The sequence below is a fragment of the Melitaea cinxia genome, chromosome 26, assembly GCF_905220565.1.
Source record: "Melitaea cinxia chromosome 26, ilMelCinx1.1, whole genome shotgun sequence".
Classification (NCBI taxonomy): Eukaryota; Metazoa; Arthropoda; class Insecta; order Lepidoptera; family Nymphalidae; genus Melitaea; species Melitaea cinxia.
In genome coordinates this window covers 3,814,372-3,836,022 of record NC_059419.1, presented here as the reverse complement: position 1 = coordinate 3,836,022, position 21,651 = coordinate 3,814,372, and the positions used below count along the sequence as shown (strand labels likewise).

The 21,651-nt window shown below is 33.9% G+C and overlaps 1 protein-coding gene across 1 annotated transcript in view; it reads right to left on the bottom strand.

Annotated features, from left to right (window-relative positions):
• LOC123666558 (solute carrier family 41 member 1-like) overlaps positions 1-21,651 on the bottom strand; it is a 71,828-nt gene that overhangs the window by 2,536 nt on the left and 47,641 nt on the right. The window contains exons 3-10 of the mRNA XM_045600669.1: positions 20,314-20,444; positions 12,443-12,547; positions 11,266-11,332; positions 4,369-4,481; positions 2,604-2,745; positions 2,100-2,246; positions 682-829; positions 86-291 (exon numbers count right to left, since the gene is read on the bottom strand). Coding sequence (XP_045456625.1) covers positions 86-291; positions 682-829; positions 2,100-2,246; positions 2,604-2,745; positions 4,369-4,481; positions 11,266-11,332; positions 12,443-12,547; positions 20,314-20,444 — 1,059 coding nt within the window. The remainder of the gene's footprint in view (positions 1-85; positions 292-681; positions 830-2,099; positions 2,247-2,603; positions 2,746-4,368; positions 4,482-11,265; positions 11,333-12,442; positions 12,548-20,313; positions 20,445-21,651) is intronic.

The following is a 21,651-nucleotide window of genomic DNA, read 5'->3' as shown; positions in this document are numbered from 1 at the left end:
TGATAGCTCATTTACCAAGGAAGGCTTATAGGCTGGCTTTTTTCAAATTAACGCGGGAATAGCTTGTATATATATGTATACTCACTTCCATAGAATAACGTCTTCCAAGGCCATTCGATAATCCTCGTGTTCTCAGGCAGTACACCGGGTATCGCAGTCTGATGAAGGTTGGTTGCCAATCTTGAAGACTGGACGCAGACGAGGTTACCACCGACTCCGTTCACTATTGGCTGGAACACTTCGTAACCTTGGAACTGGTTTACCGCTTGATCGAGGACAATGCCTCCGATACTAAAAAAATAGAGAGAAACATTATAATTTTATAACATATATATATAATAACTAAAAGACTAAATAAGAACAAAAAAGTCTGAAAAAATAGGAAATTTCATATTTTCTTTAATTTTCCCCTTCGATTTAGCAAGTTTTTTTTTTTTTTTTTTTTTTTTTTTTGTAATATGTTTGCTTTTAACATTTTTCTTCAACACGCTATCTAAACAAATACTTTATTCTAATATTCAATCTTGAACGGCAAATATTTTAAATATTGCCAACAATTTAAAAATACAAATAATGAGTTTAGACTAAATAATTAAATAAAAACTATCAAAATTCGAAATTCCAGCTAAATAAAGTGACGCTTTTCCATTTTTCCGTTAAAGATATTATTTTCTTGCTTACCCGCTGATAAAGAGGGCAGAAATGACAGGCGTCCATCCAGTAGTCAGTACGGTCTTGGTATACTTGTTCTTCCAAACAATGAACACCCAGACCGGCAGAAGACTGTAGTAGACGCAGAGTAGAGCGATTGGCTGCCATAGAGATAACTCTGGGAATAAAAATACATACAATAAATTACAACTGACAATTTTTGGGCTAACAAGTGCAAGTCCAATTTCTATTCATGAATGAATTGAAATAAACCAGCCTGTAATGTGTTATTGGGCAAAGGCTTCTTCTCCCAATAGGGATTCGTTAATTAATCCCGTGAGGCTCGAAGGGGGAAGGGGTTTCGGAAGAACGCCATGAAATATCACAAGGAGGGAGGGTAATCCACATTGAGATATCACGTGTATTTATTTTTCGTTAAACGCGCGACTTCTAAACCAAAAACAATCAACAACCTTGATGCCTGTCTAGAAATTTCTATCACGTTGTTAAATTTTTCAAAATTTAATCGGAATATACTTGTATTTAAAGACAATATTCTGTGAATTATAAATTTACTTTGCAGAAATAATACACGTCATTTGTGGGTATGGGGGAGGGGGGCTAGTTTAAAACCTCACCAAATATTGCCAAAGGGGGTAGGGGGGTCAAAGAAGTTGTTAAAAACATCACGCGATTAATGGCCAAATCTTAGGAAATGGATTGGCGATTATTTCACCATACGCTAATCACTCCAGCGCTTTTGCAGGTTAGCTAACGTTATTTTATAACATGAGTTACAATAGCTATCAGGTATTTATGGTAACTACCAAAGAAACGTTTGATGTGCTATCAGAGACCCATCAAGACACCCAGACGACCAACAAGCACCTGTTCAAATACAGATCGTTCTGAGCGTTATCGAACCCGCGACCACTGGCACTGTCGATTATCTTTGTTACATACTAACTGTAACTATATATAAGCTTATATAAAAAATAAACTAATTCAAATATAAACTCTTTTATTATCAGCACTGATTGCCAAAAAAATTTACATAAAAATTGATTCAAACAATTATTTTAACTGAAATATAAATGCTATTTTATTGGCAGTTTTAGAGGACATTTCGTATCAACAATCTAAATTAATCGATCATAAACTTTCTTCTAAGCATCTTTACATCTTTAAAATTGGCTGTATTTTTATACTCTATTTACCATCTATAATATTACATAAGAGGGCACACATGAACATCAATTATACTCTTTTCATTTCTTAGATACAATAAGAATTAGGATATGATAAAAGTGACATATCAAAAATGATATCAACTCGTAAACAAAATAAAAAAAGGTTATAAGAAAATTTTAAAGGATAATAATACTTATTAATTATATTTATTAATTATATTTATTAATTATACGTATTAATTATATTATTTAACTTACTTATTTGTTCAAACATGTACTGAGCGGTGACAGCGAGTACGGAATTGCTGACGATGTCCCCGATAGAGGCTGCGAGGGGCGTGGCGACGTTGTCTGGATTCACTTTGAACTTCTGCGACCCGTATATCACCATTACCATAACGAAGTCTGAAAAAGATTGAAGATTCAGACCAATAGGTATTTGGACCCATTTCGAAAGAAATAATTTTGTTATATAATATTTATTACATTAAAATTTGTGGGTTTTATTCATAATTTGTACGCAAGACACCAAAAAAACATAAGCATGAAGCTATTAGGGCGAGAAAAGTTTTTCATTTTATTTATTTATTTATTAATATTATTGTCGTTTTACGAAAAATCTACATAAATATTCTACTTTTAAGTTGTACACGTAACCTAGACCAATATTTGAAAAAACTACGATCTATACAGAAAAATAATTAACTTAATTTAATTTTCTTACATAATATTAAAAAATTAACCACTAATAATTTTAATTACCCAATACAAAACAGGTAGTGGTAGCGGTGAAGATGGCGGACGATGTCAGCAAAAGCACGTATTCACCGTTGAAGGTGTCTGCTATGGTGTTGACCACCACCGCGAACATTGACACCACCGTCGCAGCCACTATCGCTTGCACCTGCAATTCGCCATTAATTATATCATTATTGTATCTATCATATGTTAAGAGAGAGATGCATTATCAAAAATTTACGTCTTACTGATAGTGATACCATTTTCATAATCTTGTCTAATTTTTATTGAATTCTTAACGACACCTCCAACAAAAGATGGTACCATAATGTACTGTAATGCAACAGCAGGTCAACTGGTCGACTGGTCAACTGATCAACTGGTCAACTGCTAGTCAAATGCCTTAGAAAATTCTTGGAACTCCCTTCTCTTATAAAAAACCCCATATTTTAAGAAGAAGGAACCTTTCGCGTAGGAAGAAACTTTCTAATATGTAGAAATCTTTTATAATATAAGAAAAATTTATACGAGAGAACAATGCAGCATTGGCTTTAAACCACATTCTAGCAACTGCTCGATTGAGAGTTAGTAAAAAATACGTACGCCAAGTGTCATATGTTTTCCGAATGTTTTGGGATTTTACACGATCACACAGACTGCAAGATTTTAACCGTAACTGACACGTAATCAGTATCTTGGGCGATCTTGGATCGGACTATATACACTATTAATTTAGGTATCAAGTGATAATCTACCATTAAAAATTTCATGGCATGTTTTTTGTAATAAGGACGCGTTAGCGCAGCGGTAATAGCACTGGCTGTTGCGCTGGCGGTCGCGGGTTCGATCCGGGTTCAGAAGTTAGTCGTGGTCTGGGAGTTATGTTGAATAATAATAATAATAAATAATAATAATAAATTTATTTGTGAAAACACACTGCATTAAGTTAAGATGATATAAAAATAATTGTGTTTGCTCGCAAACGAAAAAAAACCGACTTCAATTACATCGACGAGTGATACAACGTAGATCGACGAAAAAATAGTCAAGTAACTGCGCGTTATCAAAGATTACTCAAAAAGTAGTTATAAGATCTCAATAAAATTTATATGTGACCACATGACAAACATCAGCTTTCGATTAAATTAAAAATTATTAAAATCGGTACACTCAGTAAAAAGTTATTGCGGATTTTCAAGAAGTTCCCTCGATTCCTCTGGGATCCCATCATCAGATCCTGGTTTCCTTATCATGGTACTAAACTTGGGATATCTACTTTTCAACAAAAAAAGAATTATCAAAATCGGTACATCCAGTAGAAAGTTATGCGGTATAATACAACGTAGGTCGACGAAAATCGCGTCAAGTAAAAACGCATTATTAGATATAGCTCAAAAAGTAGTTGTTAGATCTCAAACAAATATAAATGGGACCAATTGGCACACACCACCTTTCGATTAAAAGAAAATTTGTCGAAATCGCCCCACCCAGTCAAAAGTTCTGATGTAACATACATAAAAAAAAAAAAAAAAAAAAAAAAATACAGTCGAATTGAGAACCTCCTCCTTTTTTGGAAGTCGGTTAAGAAAACACATTGTACATAATTTACAACAAGGACAAGGAAATACAAAGAGGATGCAAACGTACAACAAAACAAAAAAAGAGATACAATGTTTGTGTATTATATGTGTTTCCGGACCCCCAACACAGGAGAAAATCCTACTGGGGGATCCGTTGAGTGTGATGTGTTTATTATTAATGGAAGATTCCAAACGTTTTCCGTACATACCTGAACTAATGATATGTTTCCGATCACCATCGATACAACTTCTCGCGACGACTTCATGTTTCCAAGATTCGCTTGAGTCGAAAGCCGAGACGCAAGGCACATGTCGAGATTTCCTGTAACAATTAATTTTCAACTAATTTCAAAAATTCTAACTAACTAGAAAAGTACTTTTGTATAAATGAAGATACAATTTTCCTCCATCTAATAAATAAGTGTACTTTCGATAAGTACAACTTAAATACGTTCAATAATATTTTAAAGCCAATATTTACAACTTTCTTATTGATAATATAATTGGTTCACTAAAATATAATCTTAAGTATTATATAATCTGTTGTGAAATTATTTTATCAATGTCTTGTGAATGAGTCACGTGTATGTTTTAATTAAATTGATCTATGAAGAACAATCTATAAGTAATCTAAAACAATCGTATCGTCTCATACGATATATTGGAAAATAATAAGAATACATAATCCGATAAAATTGAGGCGACGTGAGACCTAAAAATTGATTTTTCGTTCGATTTATCCATACTTAAAATATATTTCGATGTCATCGTAATCTTGAATATTTGCTTATATATAAGCTAAAGGTGAAGCTAACCATTAAATCATGCAGTTAGTTAAAGCAAATATATTATTTTTATTTCGAATAAGTAATTTAAAAAGCTAGCTATACCCGTACGAATAATTTGCACTAAATAAATATAATAATTATCACTTTAAAAAATTACAAAATAGTAATTTACGTGAGTTGATTTGAAATTGAACAAAAAATTTATCGACCGTCAATCATACTGACATTGTTTCAAAATTAATTCCGTTATATATAATTCATTAATTTACAAAAACAACAGCAATAATATTTTTTTTAGTTGTTGATGCCGGTAGAGCAAGCAGTTATCCATAAAATGATATATAATTTATGTGGAATAATTGTGAGGCTTTTTATAACAAGGGAAGCAAACATCTTAAACCTTAGCATACTAATATATATGATACCCTCATCACTTCAGCCTATCGCAGTCCAATGTTGGACATATGCCGTCAATCATCTATTTTGTTACAGGTTTCGTAACCTGCTTGACTATTATTATCAAAGCGATTTGTCTACGAACTATACAAACGAAAACTATACTTAGATATATACCACGTAAATAAAATACACGATTTTGACTAACTTCACATAATAAAATTAGTCAAGCCTTAATCTAAAACATGAAATGTTGCTGAATATAACCACAGATGACCGAACATCCTAACCATCGCCATTAAAGTCTAGTACATTGAACACGTAAATACTCAGCAATTATTATCAATAATGACAGGTCCGTCATCATGACCAGCTTTATCAGCGTGAAATATAAAGGGTAATTTTATGACAACCATCAAAGACATGTCTCATGTAATGTTATGTTCAAACGAACGGTTAATTTTTGCACGGATGTAATCGTTTATTATTTTTTTATAGCTCCCAGTAAATGACTTGATTTGTATTCATTGCAAGAAACTATTTTTTACTTTAAGAATAAAATTAAATGTTAGCAGTTTTTAGTTTCATTTCATTCAGCATTTGGCTATGCTAGCTACATTTGCGCGATTTTTTTTGTCCGATGCGGAATAGTTATATATTTGGTCTTGTAAAAAATTGATTTATTTTTACCAAGTGGTTTTCATTTTATCTCATAAATTTTCATTCTATACCTAATGTACGTTGTGTACGGCTTTTTTTAGGGGAATCCAACGAAACCTACTATAGTTTACAAAATAAGCTATTTATACATACATACATATAATCACGCCTCTTTCCCGTAGGGGTAGGCAGAGACCACTTCTTTCCACTTGCTACGATCCTTACATACTTGTTTCGCTTCATCCACTTTCATTATTCCCTTCATACATGCTCGTCGGTTTAGGGTACTCTTGACCTGGCCTTTTTTCAAGACGTCCCCGATTTGGTCTTGAAATGTCCGCCTAGGTCTACCCCTTCCAACACTTCCACTCACACTCGCCTTATACACTTTTTTCGTCAGTCGTTCTTCATTCATTCTCTCGACATGACCAAACCACCTCAGCATACGTTTCTCAATTTTTGTCACTACATCTTCTGAAGAAGAAGAAGAAGCTATTTATAGACTCTAAAAATATTATATTGAATAATCTACTACAAAAACTAAAAAGTTAATAATAACTGAATTAAGATTAAACTTAGTTTCAGACATTTTTTGTCGCCGGATTAAAACAATTTATAGAATTAATAATTGTGTTTGCTGGCAAACGAAAAAAAAACGACTTCAATTACATCGACAAGTAATACAACGTAGGTAGACGAAAAAATAGTCAAGTAAATACGAATTATCAAAGATTACTCCAAAAGTTGTAATCAAATTTCGATGAAATTTAAATGTGACCACATGATAAACATCGGCTTTCGATTAAATTAAAAATCATCAAAATCGGTACACCCAATAAAAAGTTATGCGGATTTTCGAGGGCTTCCCTCGATTTCTCTGGTATCCTATCATTAGATACTGGTTTTCTTATCACGTTACCATACTTAGGATATCTCCTTTCCATCAACAAAAAGAATTATCAAAATCGGTTCATAAACGACGAAGTTATACCCGAACATACATAAATATATCTAATACTATTAAACGAGCAATTCATGTAATATATATATATACGGTCGAATTGAGTATCCTCCTCCTTTTTTGAAGTCGGTTAAAAATTACTCTTAATGCGTGTGCGTTTTTTTTTCAATTAAGTACACATTTTAAGTATTTTTAATTATCGTGTCTCATCTTGAATGATTGATGCTATTTCAAACTATTCCATTTAAGAGATGCACATGTAGGTATTAATTAGATGATTTGAATCAATCAGTGTTTATTATCTGTCATATTTTGAATATAACGACACGGTACGATTTCGAATAACAAATTAATTATCATAATAACGTTTGTTTTGTGACAAATAATAATTTATGAACGGGTGTGAAGATGATTCTTTAATATCTAGATAGACGAAAATCTATCTAATAAAATATATTAGGTAGGTATCTTTATCTAAAACTGCATTTTTTATTACCTTTAATTACATAATATACATTAATTACATAATAGACGCCATCAGTCACAGCCATGGATTGTGCCGGTTGCGCTGGCGGTTGCGGGTTCGATCCCCGGACATGACAAACATTTGTCTTGGCCATACAGGTGTTTGCCGTGGTTTGGGTGTTTGTGCAGTCCTTGTGGGTCTCCCCACCGTGCCTTGGAGAGTACGTTAAGCCGTCGGTCCCGGTTGTTATCATGCACATCTGATAGCGATCGTTACTCATAATAGGGAATATATCCGCCAACCCGCATTGGAGCAGCGTGGTGGACTAAGCTCTGATCCTTTTCGTACATGGGGAAAGAGGCCCATGCCCAGTAGTGGGATATTACAGGCTGAAGCGTACATATACATAATAACAATTCAATGTTATTTTGTTTATTAGAATAACTTTACGGAAATCTTATTACATACATACATATAATCACGCCTCTTTCCCGTAGGGGTAGGCAGAGACCACTTCTTTCCACTTGCTACGATCCTTACATACTTGTTTCGCTTCATCCACTTTCATTATTCCCTTCATACATGCTCGTCGGTTTAGGGTACTCTTGACCTGGCCTTTTTTCAAGACGTCCCCGATTTGGTCTTGAAATGTCCGCCTAGGTCTACCCCTTCCAACACTTCCACTCACACTCGCCTTATACACTTTTTTCGTCAGTCGTTCTTCATTCATTCTCTCGACATGACCAAACCATCTCAGCATACCTTTCTCAATTTTTGTCACTACATCTTCTTTCAGACCACACCGTTTCTTTATCTCACTATTTCTCATCCTGTCACTCAGTTTAACTCCTATCATACTTCTTAACGCTCTCATCTCAACTGCATTTATTCTGCTTTCATGTCTCTTCTGCCATACCCAACTTTCGCTTCCGTACATGAGTGTCGGAAGCAACACCCCCTCATGCACAGCCAAACGAGCCTTTTTAGACACCTTCCGACTGCTCATAAAGGAGTTCAAAGCTCCGTTCACCATGTTTCCTGCATTCACTCTTCTTTCAATATCACTCTCACACTTTCCATCTCTTGTAAACTTCGAACCCAGATACACAAACTCTTTCACCTGTTCAATTTGTTCATCTCCAATCACGATATTACAGTCTGTCACTACCTCATCTCTTTCAAACACCATCACTTTCGTCTTCTTTACATTCATCTTCATTCCCTTTCTAACAAAAGCTCCACTCATAGCAGTTACCATCTCCTGCAACTCCTCGGCCGAGGACGCAAGTAGTACTTGGTCATCAGCATAGAGAAGACATTTGACGAGTAACTCACCCATTCTCAAACCACTTTCATTCTCTTTTAACTCTGTCAAGCAATTGTCCATGAACAAGTTAAACAGCCACGGTGACGCTACACATCCCTGTCTAACACCTTTTTCGATATTAAACCATTCAGTGTATGCCCCGTTTATCCTCACACAAGCACTAGAATCCCTATAAAGAGATTGTAGTGCTCGCATGAGTGCGCCGCTCACACCGTACACGGACAATGCTGACCACAATTCATTCCTCACCACTCTATCATAGGCCTTTTCCAAATCCACGAACGCGCAATAGACCTTTTTGTTTTTTGCTAAAAACTTTTCGGCTATGCACCGCAAGGAAAAGACCTGATCCGTACATCCCATTCCCTTTCTAAATCCCGCTTGTGCATCCCATACTTTTTCATCTGTTTCATTCACAACCCTTTCAATCAACACTTTCGCATACAATTTACCGACGATGCTGAGAAGGCTTATACCGCGGTAATTTATGCAGTACTGCCGTGACCCTTTTCCCTTATACAACGGCACGATTACGGCTTTGCACCAGTCTTCCGGTACTTGCCCATTTCGCCAGCACAAATTGAAAAGGCAGTACAGCTGGCTAGCCACTATACCCTGTCCAGCCCTCAGCATCTCGACGGTGATCCTGTCATACCCTGCAGCCTTACCTAATCTCATACTTTTCAGCGCTTTCACTATTTCATCCATGCTTATCTCACTTTCATCGACATTTATACTACTCTCAATGGAAGGTGCCGGATGTTGTACCTGCACTTTCTCTCTTTCAAACACACTTTCAAAATACTCTTTCCATCTCTTTAACACACATTCTTCTCCATTTATAACGCTCCCATCTTGACTCCTGATTGTGCTCAGCTCCGAGGGAGAAATTTTTCCTCTGGCTGTTTTGATGGATTTCCAGAAAAACTTAATGTTTGACTGAAAATCTTCAGTGAGCCTCCTATCAAAATCATCCTTTCGTTCTTCTTTCTTTCTAGACACCACTTCTTTCGCTACTGATTTCAATATTTTATACTTCGTTCTTGCTTCCTTTACCTCGTCATCCGTTGCCTTTTGAACCTTTTGGTTAGCTTTTGTTGCTAACCAATCCAACCACGCTTTCTTCTTTTCTTGCACAGCCTTTTGTACATCTTTATCCATCCACACATTATAGTTCTTTCTTCCTTTCCTTCTTTTAGCTACCCCGCACACCTCAATAGCACTATTCACGACCCCTTTCTTAAAAGTCTCCCACAAATTCTCAATCACACCTATCTCTTCTATGCCTTTAAAACTTTCTTTCAGTTTCTCTACATACTCATCTTTCTTTTCTTTTCCTTGTAGGTTTTCCACTTTTATTCTGGCTAAAACACTCGTAGGCTCGGCCCCTCGGTGGCGCCATCGTTTAAAGAGGCCACGTATTCGGGCTATGACCAGGAAGTGGTCTGTGTCGAGACCAACACCGCGGTATGCCCGAGTGTCAAGCACTTTCTTTCTCAGTCTTTCATCCACAATTACAAAATCAATCATACTTCTAGACTCACCCTCATCTCTTGTATACAAATGGATCTTTTTGTGTTCAAACATTGTGTTGACCACGCAAAGATTCCATTCCAAGCATACTTCAAGCAGACTTCTCCCATTGTCATTTACTCTTTCGTCCCCAAACGTACCCAGAACTCTTTCATACCCATCACGCTTTACTCCGACCCACCCATTAAAGTCCCCTAACATTACGATCCGTTCATTTTCTCCGCATTTATTCAAGACCTCTCTCATGCTATCCCAAAATTCCTCTCTCTCTTTTTGGTCTTTTAATGACCCACCTCCGCGCAGATCCGTCGGTGCATAGACCCCAAGGATAAACAAGCGAGTGAGTCCGACTTTCAACCTAATCCAGAGGAGTCTTGGGCTTACACATTCATGCTCCATCACACATTCAACCATTCGAGAGGAAATCTTATTAACTTCACAAAAAAAAATTAGAGTGTGATTTTTAGAGGCACGCGTCTATCCGTGTCCATTTTAAGGGCACGCATTCTCAAGGGTTAAACTCAATAAATACATTCAGCTATTTGAATTTTAATCACTGCAGTTATATGTCTCGTGATCGCTCTGACGTATATTTTATACAGAATGCCATCTCAAGCTTTTACTCGATCATTGATCACTAGTTAATATTTTTGATATCACCTATATTATTTTTATCAAGAAGTATATACGGATAAATCTATTTTAAAAAACATTGCCTACTTTATTTATGCCAAGAATCCTGATTTTTTGTTATTGTGGGTGTCTCGTCTCTATTGCCTAAAAATGAGTAACAATACCAATTACTACATTATCGAACAGGGTATAAGGTCGTGCTTGCTGCAAACATCCGTAGGCTACGGTAGTCACTTACAATCACGTGGATTATATGCTTGTTCGCCAACACATTGGTATAATAAACATATATTAAGGAGACGTTGGTTAAAAATACTAAAATAGTAGACATAAAGTACATACCCTTTAAGCCTGATAGAGATGGCACTAAGACTAGTATGGCCTGTACTTCTCGGAAAACGTCCCAGTTCTGAAAGAGGAGAATTGAACATTAGTAAATAGTCGAGAAGACCTTGCGGCCATTTTAACTAGCTTTCATTATGACGGATACCGCTGGAAAACTTATTTATTTATTTAAATTTTATTTATTAAATATTTATTTAAATAAATATGCAAATGTATCATTATTTTAAGTATTTTACTTGTGGCTCTTCTAATCTTCTTCTATCCTTTTTCGGGTGTACATATTTGACAAATTTGTTTTTATGCAAACGCGTATCTTTTTATCTTGTGTGTTCAATGTCATGTGTGTTACACTTAGTATTCAATAAATATTGTTTTAAATCGGAACAATGATTCTTAAGATTATCGTATTGAAATTGCTACAATTTGCTAATAATATTGTGTTAGTGTTTCTACAACATATCTGCGCACACGCCACTTTACAATACATCACCCTTTTAGACGCTCACAGCAAATAACTATACAATTACACAGAAAATCCTCAAGTGCTCATTGTTCTTCAAGTGTTATTAAGATTGCGATGAAATATTTGCGGTTTTATTTATATTGCATTGACCTCAATTTCACTTACAATTAGATTTGTGTTTCATAAGAATAACATCATATTGTGGGGGAATCCCCGTTTATTATAAGCACCGCTTTTGATGATGTATATAATATTATGTAGTGATCCCAAACACACTTACGATAGTCAAATGAACAAAACAAAAATAATTGTAACGTAAAACTGTTACACGTGATGAGAGAACATTAAAAAAAAAAAAAAAAAGAACACGTATATGTATGGTTAACATTGTATTCTTTTAGTCCAGTACTTTGACTATATAAAGATATTATACAATTACAATTGTTTTATCAAAGTTGAGTGAATACAAACGAGGGAATTTACTTGTAAAAGAACGTAGTATCGTTCGTAGGCCGCATTATCTGACTATTCTTAAAGATAATTTAGGCCGCAGAAATATAGCCGCATTTTAAACACACCTGATCTACATCATCGTTCCATCTCTAACATAAGTCCGTATAATGGTCCCTTTCATTATACTTCCTTAAAGATAATAGGTAATCTTCGTAATAAAACATAGAAAACGTAAAATAAAAGCATAACTTTACTCACCCTCACACTTCCTAAAACCAGACCAGCTCCGATGGTACCACAGCCAGCAATGAAGAAGGGTACCGCGACCTGCATCAGCGTACTCCACCATCTCTCCTCTTTCTTCTATAATATATAAATATATACATTTAAAATGAAATATACACGCACAAGCGTATTACAATACGCTTACTAAAACTACACTACGTTAAGTAATTAATGAAATATGTACAAATGCATTTTCATGTGGTAAATGTGTGCAGCGAATCATTGCAAGTTCAAGGTCTGACGTGACGAATGCTATTAAATGCTTCAAATGGTGCAGTAGTGTACTAACATATATATAATATATAATAACCTTACACCTATATACTGAACTTACAACGCTTGACAACGGGTAGTCAAATTATTGATGCAATATAACGCCTTGTTAAGAAATTTCTATTGTATCAGAATATTTCCAAAAAAAAAAAATTAACGGATAAAAAAATTCTTCCAATTGTAATAAACTTTTTAGCATTTATATTTCTATTACTTATTTTTTTCAAATTTAGGTAGGGTCATGATTATAAATATGTGTATTTATAGAGGATTTATGCATTAAAATTATCTGTACAACTAACTATTTAAAACATATAATTAGAAATAAAAAAATTGGCTTTTCATGACTGAAATTAAAAAAACAACTATTACCTTACCCTTCAGAGTGAAATAAACGTATTTGGAATTTAAATGGCTATATATTTTTCGGAAGACGACGGAAAACTGAATTGGCAGAAAACTTTGAGCAGTTTGCTATATGAGGCTTATAGAATTAGCTCTTTAAATTTTATATTTATAAAAACATTACACAAATTATTTTAATATATATTTAAAAAAATTACATCAATTACTTTTATTTTAATTCATATATTTGTTAAATTAAGTCTACATTACAAATTAATCAACATTGTTATTGTTGCTGTGGTTACAGCAGTAAGAATATAGCCGACTAAGGGATAACACAGTTCCACTACCACCTTGGAACCTAAAAAGCCGACCGATGGCAGGATAACCATCCAACTGCTGGCTTTGAAATACACAGACCGAAGACGGTCGGCAGCGTTTTCGGTGCGATAAAGCCAGCCCTGCGATCACAACCCGCCTGGCCAGTGTGGTGACTATGAGCAAACACATGAGTTCACGTCATTTTTGGCGCGAACTTGTCCTTGAGGGCCTGTCATGTTATGTCATGTATGTATGTGTCATGAGGCCTTTGTCCAGCAATGGACTGAAATGATGATGATGATGTTATTGTTACTTAAGTAAGCTATAGATAAATCAGATATAATATTATATCTTTATAATCAGTAATCAAATTATCATTTTAGTGTATGAAACGTATGGATTTTTTTTACTGATTATGAGTAATACTTACATTAATTTTAAATTTACACGTAGCTCTTTCAAGATCAACGATTCTATAAAATATTTACGTAATCTTATAAATGTAGGTATCGAGCTAGAAATATTATCATCAAATTATCCAATATTATCGTAATCATTATCAATTTAAATTAACGAAATAATTATTCTTATATTCGTGCATATATGGATTCATTTTCCTTTTATCAAATGAGCTATCTATATATTATTAGTAATATACTCATTATAATAAAGATGATATTTGTAAGGTATACTGAAATACCGAATAAGCATAAAGATGGTTTATCGTGAACCGATGTATGATTATGAATCATAGACTACACATGTTTAGAGAATTTAAAAAAAAAAAACAATAATTCAGTGGCCCGTTGCGCTTATTACGGTAAGGCTTTAGATTATGAACCGTCGAATTATCTAAGCTCAAATTAGACCGTTTATCGGCATAATTTCGTAAAAAAAATAGCCCTAACCTATCTTAACTTCAAAATGACGGCCTTAGACGGAATTAGTCCTTATTACTATTACGCCGAGTTGCACGAAAAGAAACAAAAATTTAAGTAGTGATTAAATTAATTTAATCGCAAGAATTGTATGAAATTCTTGTGATTAAATTAGTTTAATCTCTACTTAAATTTTAATTTTGTTTCGTGCCACTCGGCGTTAATCTCACAAATTTAATTAATAAATTGACTATTAAAAAGAAATAAGCCTTAGATATTAAATATGGAATAAAATCATAATATAGAGATACGTAAAGTAAAATAAACTGACACATAGTTAAATGTGTAACTAAAATAAGGAAAAAGCAGTTTTTCTTCACAGCACCAAAGATTCCTTAAAAGAAATCGGAAATTACAGACCCATTTGCATCGAGCAAAACCTTTTGTTACTCATAATAGATAATCATCGGGTTTTTGATGACTTTTCCTTGCAAATTATAATATTTATAGCGTAATCACTGACTTCTCGTTTCCTTGTTACTTTAAATTATTTTAATATTTTCTGTTTTCCTATTTTTTTTTTATTATTCACTGTCACGTTCACGCTATTTCTTTATATTTGCATTTATTAATAAGAAATAAATCAACATTAAACATTGATTTACAGATAACACATTTTCTAAATAGCTTCTGTTTCAAATTTAAACTGACAATAAAAAACAAAAAAGTTTGACATAATTTACAGGCTTTTAAAATTATTGTTTGTATTTTTAATAAAAACTCTTTTATAATTTATATTGTAATAAATTCAAAAAGCATAAACTCAACACGTGTAGGCAATCGTCCACTTTTTTTAGACATTGCATTGCACATTTAAATACTATTTTGTATTTTTATATATTACATTATTTTTATATAAAATTATTAGAAAAAATTAAAGAAAAAAGTCCAATGTTGCATATAAAATATAATTTAGTGCTTTAAACTTATCAATCTTGCTGGACTATGGAATGATCGTTTGAAAATATTTAAATTAAAAAAGTAATAACCCTTAGACTGAAAGTACCAAACATAAGGAAAAGATGTCGCAAATGTCAGTAACAAATTATTAAGACATTATCATTTTAAATATGTAAAACTAATTAGCGATTAGGAAAGTAATTTAGTACCATATCTTTATTATTACCCTCACATGAATATCACAGATCGTGTGAGTGTATTGTATTTTATTGATGATGATAAAGATGATGATATGTTTATATCACGACGACACAGGATTTCAAAATTTATAGATTTTAGCATTTTATGAAATATATATTGAATTATTAATTAATAGTTATTGAATTGAAAGCACACGCACACACACACACACACATAATTTGAATTGAAATGGTGGACATTTTGTAAGGTTAACTGAGATAGGTCTCAACAGGAAATTTACGGCTCAAAATATGGAGTAGCCCCACTAGTGTAGTTACTCGACCTTACAGAAGATCACAGCTAAATAATACTGCTTCCAAACAGTATTGTGTTCCTCTTGGTGAGTAAGGTGACCAGAGCTCCTGGGGATAGGGTTGGCATTGTGCTTAAGATGCTGGTGTTGTAGACGTCTATAAGCTACGGAAATTGCACCATTAAGTGAGCCGTATGCTTCTTTGACGAACAAGTTATAAAAAAAACTATATGGAATAAAAAAATTACGAAAATTGCTCAAAAATTGAAAAATTTGAGAAAAGACAAAGTCAGCAAGACAAGACGCCTGTCGCTTCGTTTAATATTGTTGATTTCGTCTACTTTCACAAGCTTCCCTATTTTAATTGTATATAAAGGTTAAAGGTCAAGTTTTATTTTAGTTTAAAATGCTTCAGTAAGTTAAGGTAAGTTGTTGAAACTTCAACATGAAACAGTAGTTTCAAAGTCATATCGGATTATCCGAGACTTAAGGTTATCTTCAATTTGCTTAGTTTAAACTTTATATAATAGTGTTATCTTACAAAGACCAATTAATACTTATTCAGAGACTAACAGGCAAATAGAATATTTTGATTTTGACAAATATTTTATGAAGAGATTTCCTGATATGTTTCGTGGCAATTTTAAATTAGTTCAACCTATTGCAGTCCACTGTTCGACATAGGCTTCCCTAAGTTTGCGCCAGATCCCGGTTTACTGCGATCCTCATCCAGCCACCACCGACAATCTTACGTAGATCGTCGGTTCAGCGGGCCGGAGGGCGTCCCACACTTCGCGTTCCAACGCGCGATCTCAACTCCAGAACACGTCTGCGGATACTGCTGCTGCTGGACATAGGTCTTGAGACACAGGTGACCAGTCCAACGCCACTTCAACTTGCTAATTATACAGGCTATGTCGTTACTTTCGTTTTTTCGCGGATAGTTTCATTGCTAGTTCTATCTTTGAGAGAGGACCCAGAGCACTGCCCGTTCCATTGCACATTGAGCGACTTTATCTTGTAGAATACTCTGTTCGTCAGTGTCCACGTCTTAGCAGCGTATGTCAACCCAGGCAGGACGCATTGCGCTCCGGCCTGTTTTTTATATGTGTCTTTAATTAAATATTTAAGTGCTATATTAAATCCTACATTAATCCCATCAGTTTTACTATATCTCATTATGGTAAGTGGCAATTCTATATTGCGTAAGGATGATTTTGGCTATTTTTGACCCTCTTTACCTCCATGTAAGAGTACCTGAGATTTTTGCTCCGTGATCATTATGATTGTGGGATTATATAAATATTGGTACTGTGGAAAGTAAGAATATATGTATAAAGGTATGTGCCCACAAATCAAAACCCAGCGAAATCCAATTGTCATGACGTGATACTACTAAAAATTATCAAACAGTCGATTGGCTTTGAAAAAAAAAACCAGAAAAATTGTATTCTATTAATTACTTACACAAAAGAATACTGTATTAAATGCAGTAATATAAATGATACTAGCGACCAAAATATCATATACTAGAACCTTCTCCGAAACACGCTGTATCATATCTGGTATAAGTATTATTCCGTTCGGTTCAGTACTATTCGCAGTATAACCGAACAAAAAAATCAGCTCTCTATTTATTAGTATGTACTAGTAGTCGAAATTCAGTAGTCGAAATTCGACCATAATTAATTTCAATTATAAGTTTGTGCATTATTAAGGTTCTGTTGATAGACTACTCCTTTAATAGTAAACAAAAGTGTATATTATGCGTGTGTGTCAAATACATGGTAGTGTGTGTAGTTTTTTTAAATTAATTTAATGTATTTTATGCATAATTAAAAAAAAATTCTATCTAAATTATAAGTGTGCGAAATTTCATACTCCTCCGTCCGAGAAATTTTCGTAAAAGGGATACAAAGTTTTTGCTTCACGTATTAATATATAGAAGAGAAGATAAGATGAATGAGAAAAAGAACAAATGTACAATAAACAAAATAATAACATGACATATTCCATCCACTTTCAAAAGTTTTTTACATACTAAGTCTAATGACGAAGCCTAATAATAACGAAGTAAGATTAATAATATGAACAACTAACTGTGCCCGCGACTTCGTCCGCATGGAATTTAGCAAAAAGTTGTTCAGTTCGCAGAGTTATAAAATAAATAAATTTCTAAAATAAAAGTAACCTAAGCTACTCCTAATAACATCAGCTATCTGCCAGTGAGAGTCCTGTCAAAATCGGTCCAGCCGTTTTAGAAATTAGCCGGAATAGACAGACAGATATTTTTTAAAAAAATGTTATTTTGTTATATGTACCATGTATACATCAATATGCATTTCATAAAAAGCGGTTATTTTAATATTACAAATAGATATCAATCCAATTTATCTAAGAAGATGTTACTGATTGTTCAATTATATTAATCTCTATCTAATCTAAACTAAAATATACGTAAATTTGTAAAGGAATCTATTAAAATGATAAAATATATAAATAACATAATATAATCTGATAATTAGTTCGAAGCCGTCCCTACTTACCCGACAAAGGGGGGTTGAGTAGATTTATTCATGTTAGTACGTAAAAACAGACAATATGATAAACAAACTTACGTTTAACTAACGTGAATAATTTAAGTCCATTGAAAATAAAGTTTATTTTAGGTTTGAGTTTATATTTATGAATGTACATGTTTTAGTGAACGTGTTTGAGTTAAGCGTAATATAATAAGTATGGTTTACTACACATTTAAAGGTTTTAATAATGACATAATAACGTAAACTCATGTGTTTTGCCTATAGTCACCACGCTGGGCAGGCGGGTTGGTGACCGCAGGGCTGGCTTTGTCGCGCCGAAGACGCTGCTGCCCGTCTTCGGCCTGTGTATTTCAAAACCAGCAGTTGGATGGTTATCCCGCCACCGGTCAGCTTTTTTAGTTCCTAGGTGGTAGCTATGGAACTGTGTTATCCCTTAGTCGCCTCTCACGACACCCACGGGAAGAGAGGGGGTGGCTATATTCTTTAGTACAGTAGCCACACAGTACACATGACACATGAGTTCTCGTTATTTTTGGCGTAAACTTGTGGAGGCCTATGTCCAGCAGTGGACTGTATAGGCTGTAATGATGAAAGACATAATGGTTTTATTTTTAAGTTAACTAGTAGTTTGTAATACTAAGGCCTTAAAACATACGGACACACAATCGGCTTATATATTATCTTTAATATAGAAGTATAGTAAAACTTTATGTACGACTAAAATAATGTTGATTATTGCTGATAATTTGATATTGACTAGCCCGTTGTCGCAGTTTGTGTGACCCTGCTTTCTGCTCCGGGGTTGTAGGTTCGATTCCCACCCCGAGTCTGGGTGTAATATATATATATATATATATATTTATTTATATATTTATTATTTATATATATGTTTATCGAAAAAAAAAAATATGTAGCTATATCAGTCGGCTGTTACCTACAACACAAGCATTAAGTTGCTTACTTTAGGAACAGACGACCGTGTGTGTATGTGTAAATATTTATTTATTTATTGCAGTTATAGGGCTACATTCACTTTTTTGTTTAATATATATGCAGTGCTTTCTCTGTGAACTGGCAAAAATAAGTGTTACACTAGTGGCGTAGCCTCGTGCTGTCTAAGTAATAACTATCTACTTACCAAATACTGTAGCGGCAAAGGAAGGGTTAAAATAGTTAGATAATTGCGAATAATTGTTCAAAAAATATTGCCAACCCACAGCGGTACACATTTACACACGCAAAATCGATGAACGCAATAAAGTTCATAAAACATATTTGTAATTTGCTTGTGAATATGCGTAGGATCAGTGTCATACCGTGGGTTTGCAGCTTTTGATTTTTACTTATAAGATATATTATATAATTTAACATTAGGTATAAATTTATTAGTTAAAACAGCAAAAGCTTTGCTATGTCTGAAATTTGAACCTGTTCTAGTTATGACATCTAGAGGAATTAGGCAAATCGATTAACGACAGGTCATAGTAATCATTCAATTTCTTACCAGAGATAAATTTCTTAAACAATTAGGTAATATGTCCACATTAGTCAAAATAGATTTAGATAATTTGTTTTCTACATCTTCGTAATTTTTAATACTGCATTTTTGTATTTACCTGAATATTTTTCTTATTTTGGAAACATTTATTTTAATTTTAATATTTTTAAGTAAGTATTTCTCTAATAAATTCATCATCCATATAAATTTCCTTACGTATGTAATGTTTATTTTTATATAGAGGTTTTTTGACGTTGCCGATACTACTAGACTAGTATGGGTTATATAGTTTTGTTATACATTAGTTGTTATGTAATTGAATGACGATGTGTTAGGGTAACGGTCACAGCGCTGAATCGTGGCTGTTGCGTAGGCTGTTTTGGGTTCGATCTCCTCACATGGCGTACATTTGTATTGGTTTTCCTTTTGTGCTTCTGTATTTTTTTTATGTTTTCGAACACCCGACACAAGAGTAAAGTAGTGGGAGCCGTTGTTTCTAGCGTTATTTATTTATTTAATTGTATGTAGCTTACGCCAGACAAAGGTTGTTTTTCAGCATCAGCATCGGTGATCTTCTTATCCGGTGGGCTTCCGGGGCTTTTTAGGTCCCCGTTTGAATTTATCGATGCCATAGTAAATCCACTGTCCGGGCTGCCAATCTCATCTGTAACAATACAAAATATTATGATTAGTCTTCTTTACAGAAAAGGGTGGCAAATGAGCGTACAGTAGGTACAGTACACCTAAACAAGAGGATAACCGCAGCCTACAGACACCTACAATAATAGATATTCCCTGCTGTACCTTACAATAAAAATTACTTTAACTGTTAATAAATATAACTATGTTGTTTTTTATACATTTTAAAGGCTTATATTTGACAAGCCCATTGGCCCTGTTTGCAGTGACCCTGGTTTATACACCAGGGATTAAGGTTTCGATTTCCACCTCGATTTTGGGTGTGATATATGTATTTATTTATATTTAAGTTTTATTTTTATGTATATATGGAAAAAAATGTAGGTATATCAGTCAATTGTTACATTTAATACAATCGTTAATTTGCCTTTCATTCAGTTGGTTACCAGGAACAGACGACCGTATGCATGTAATACATATTTTTTGTTTATTTATTTATCGACTTTTAGTGATAGAGTGAACGTTAGAGAATAATTTAGTTTTTTTTTTTCTCCTGCATACCCTAGCTAATTTATTTACCATATTTCACGGTTTTTTTTTTAATTTCAAGGGATAAAATTTATATTACGATAGTATATGAATAGCAGTTTTCGACATAAAATAATAATTTGTGGCTCAAATTTTTTCCTTTTCATAAGACACGTGACTTACTTTTGTATTGTTCTTTTGATCCGCAAGCAGAAGGAGATTATTCTTTCAGACAAAATGCTACCGATTATATAATCTGTTTTTATTAGTTTACTATTTATTTAATTTAATTTCTTAAATATTATTTAGATATAATAAAAATAAAACTAATCACAAATTATAAAAATAACACTTAATACACACATCTAATTATATATAAGTGTGTTATGTAAACAATTGTTAGTGAACCTTAAGAATAAAATATTATAAGCTCCCTATCTTACCGTGGGTGTCGTAAGAGGCGACTAAGGGATAACACAGTTCCACCACCACCTTGGAACTTAAAAAGCCGACAGATGCGATGGCGGAATAAGCATCCAACTTTGGCTTTGAGAGAGGCTTTGAAATACACTGACCGAAGACGGGCAGCAGCGTCTTCGGTGCGATAAAGCGACCCCTGCGGTCACCGTGAGTTAACGCCATTATTGGCGCGAATTTGTGGAGGCCTATGTCCAGCAGTGGACTGCGATAGGCTGAAGTGAAGA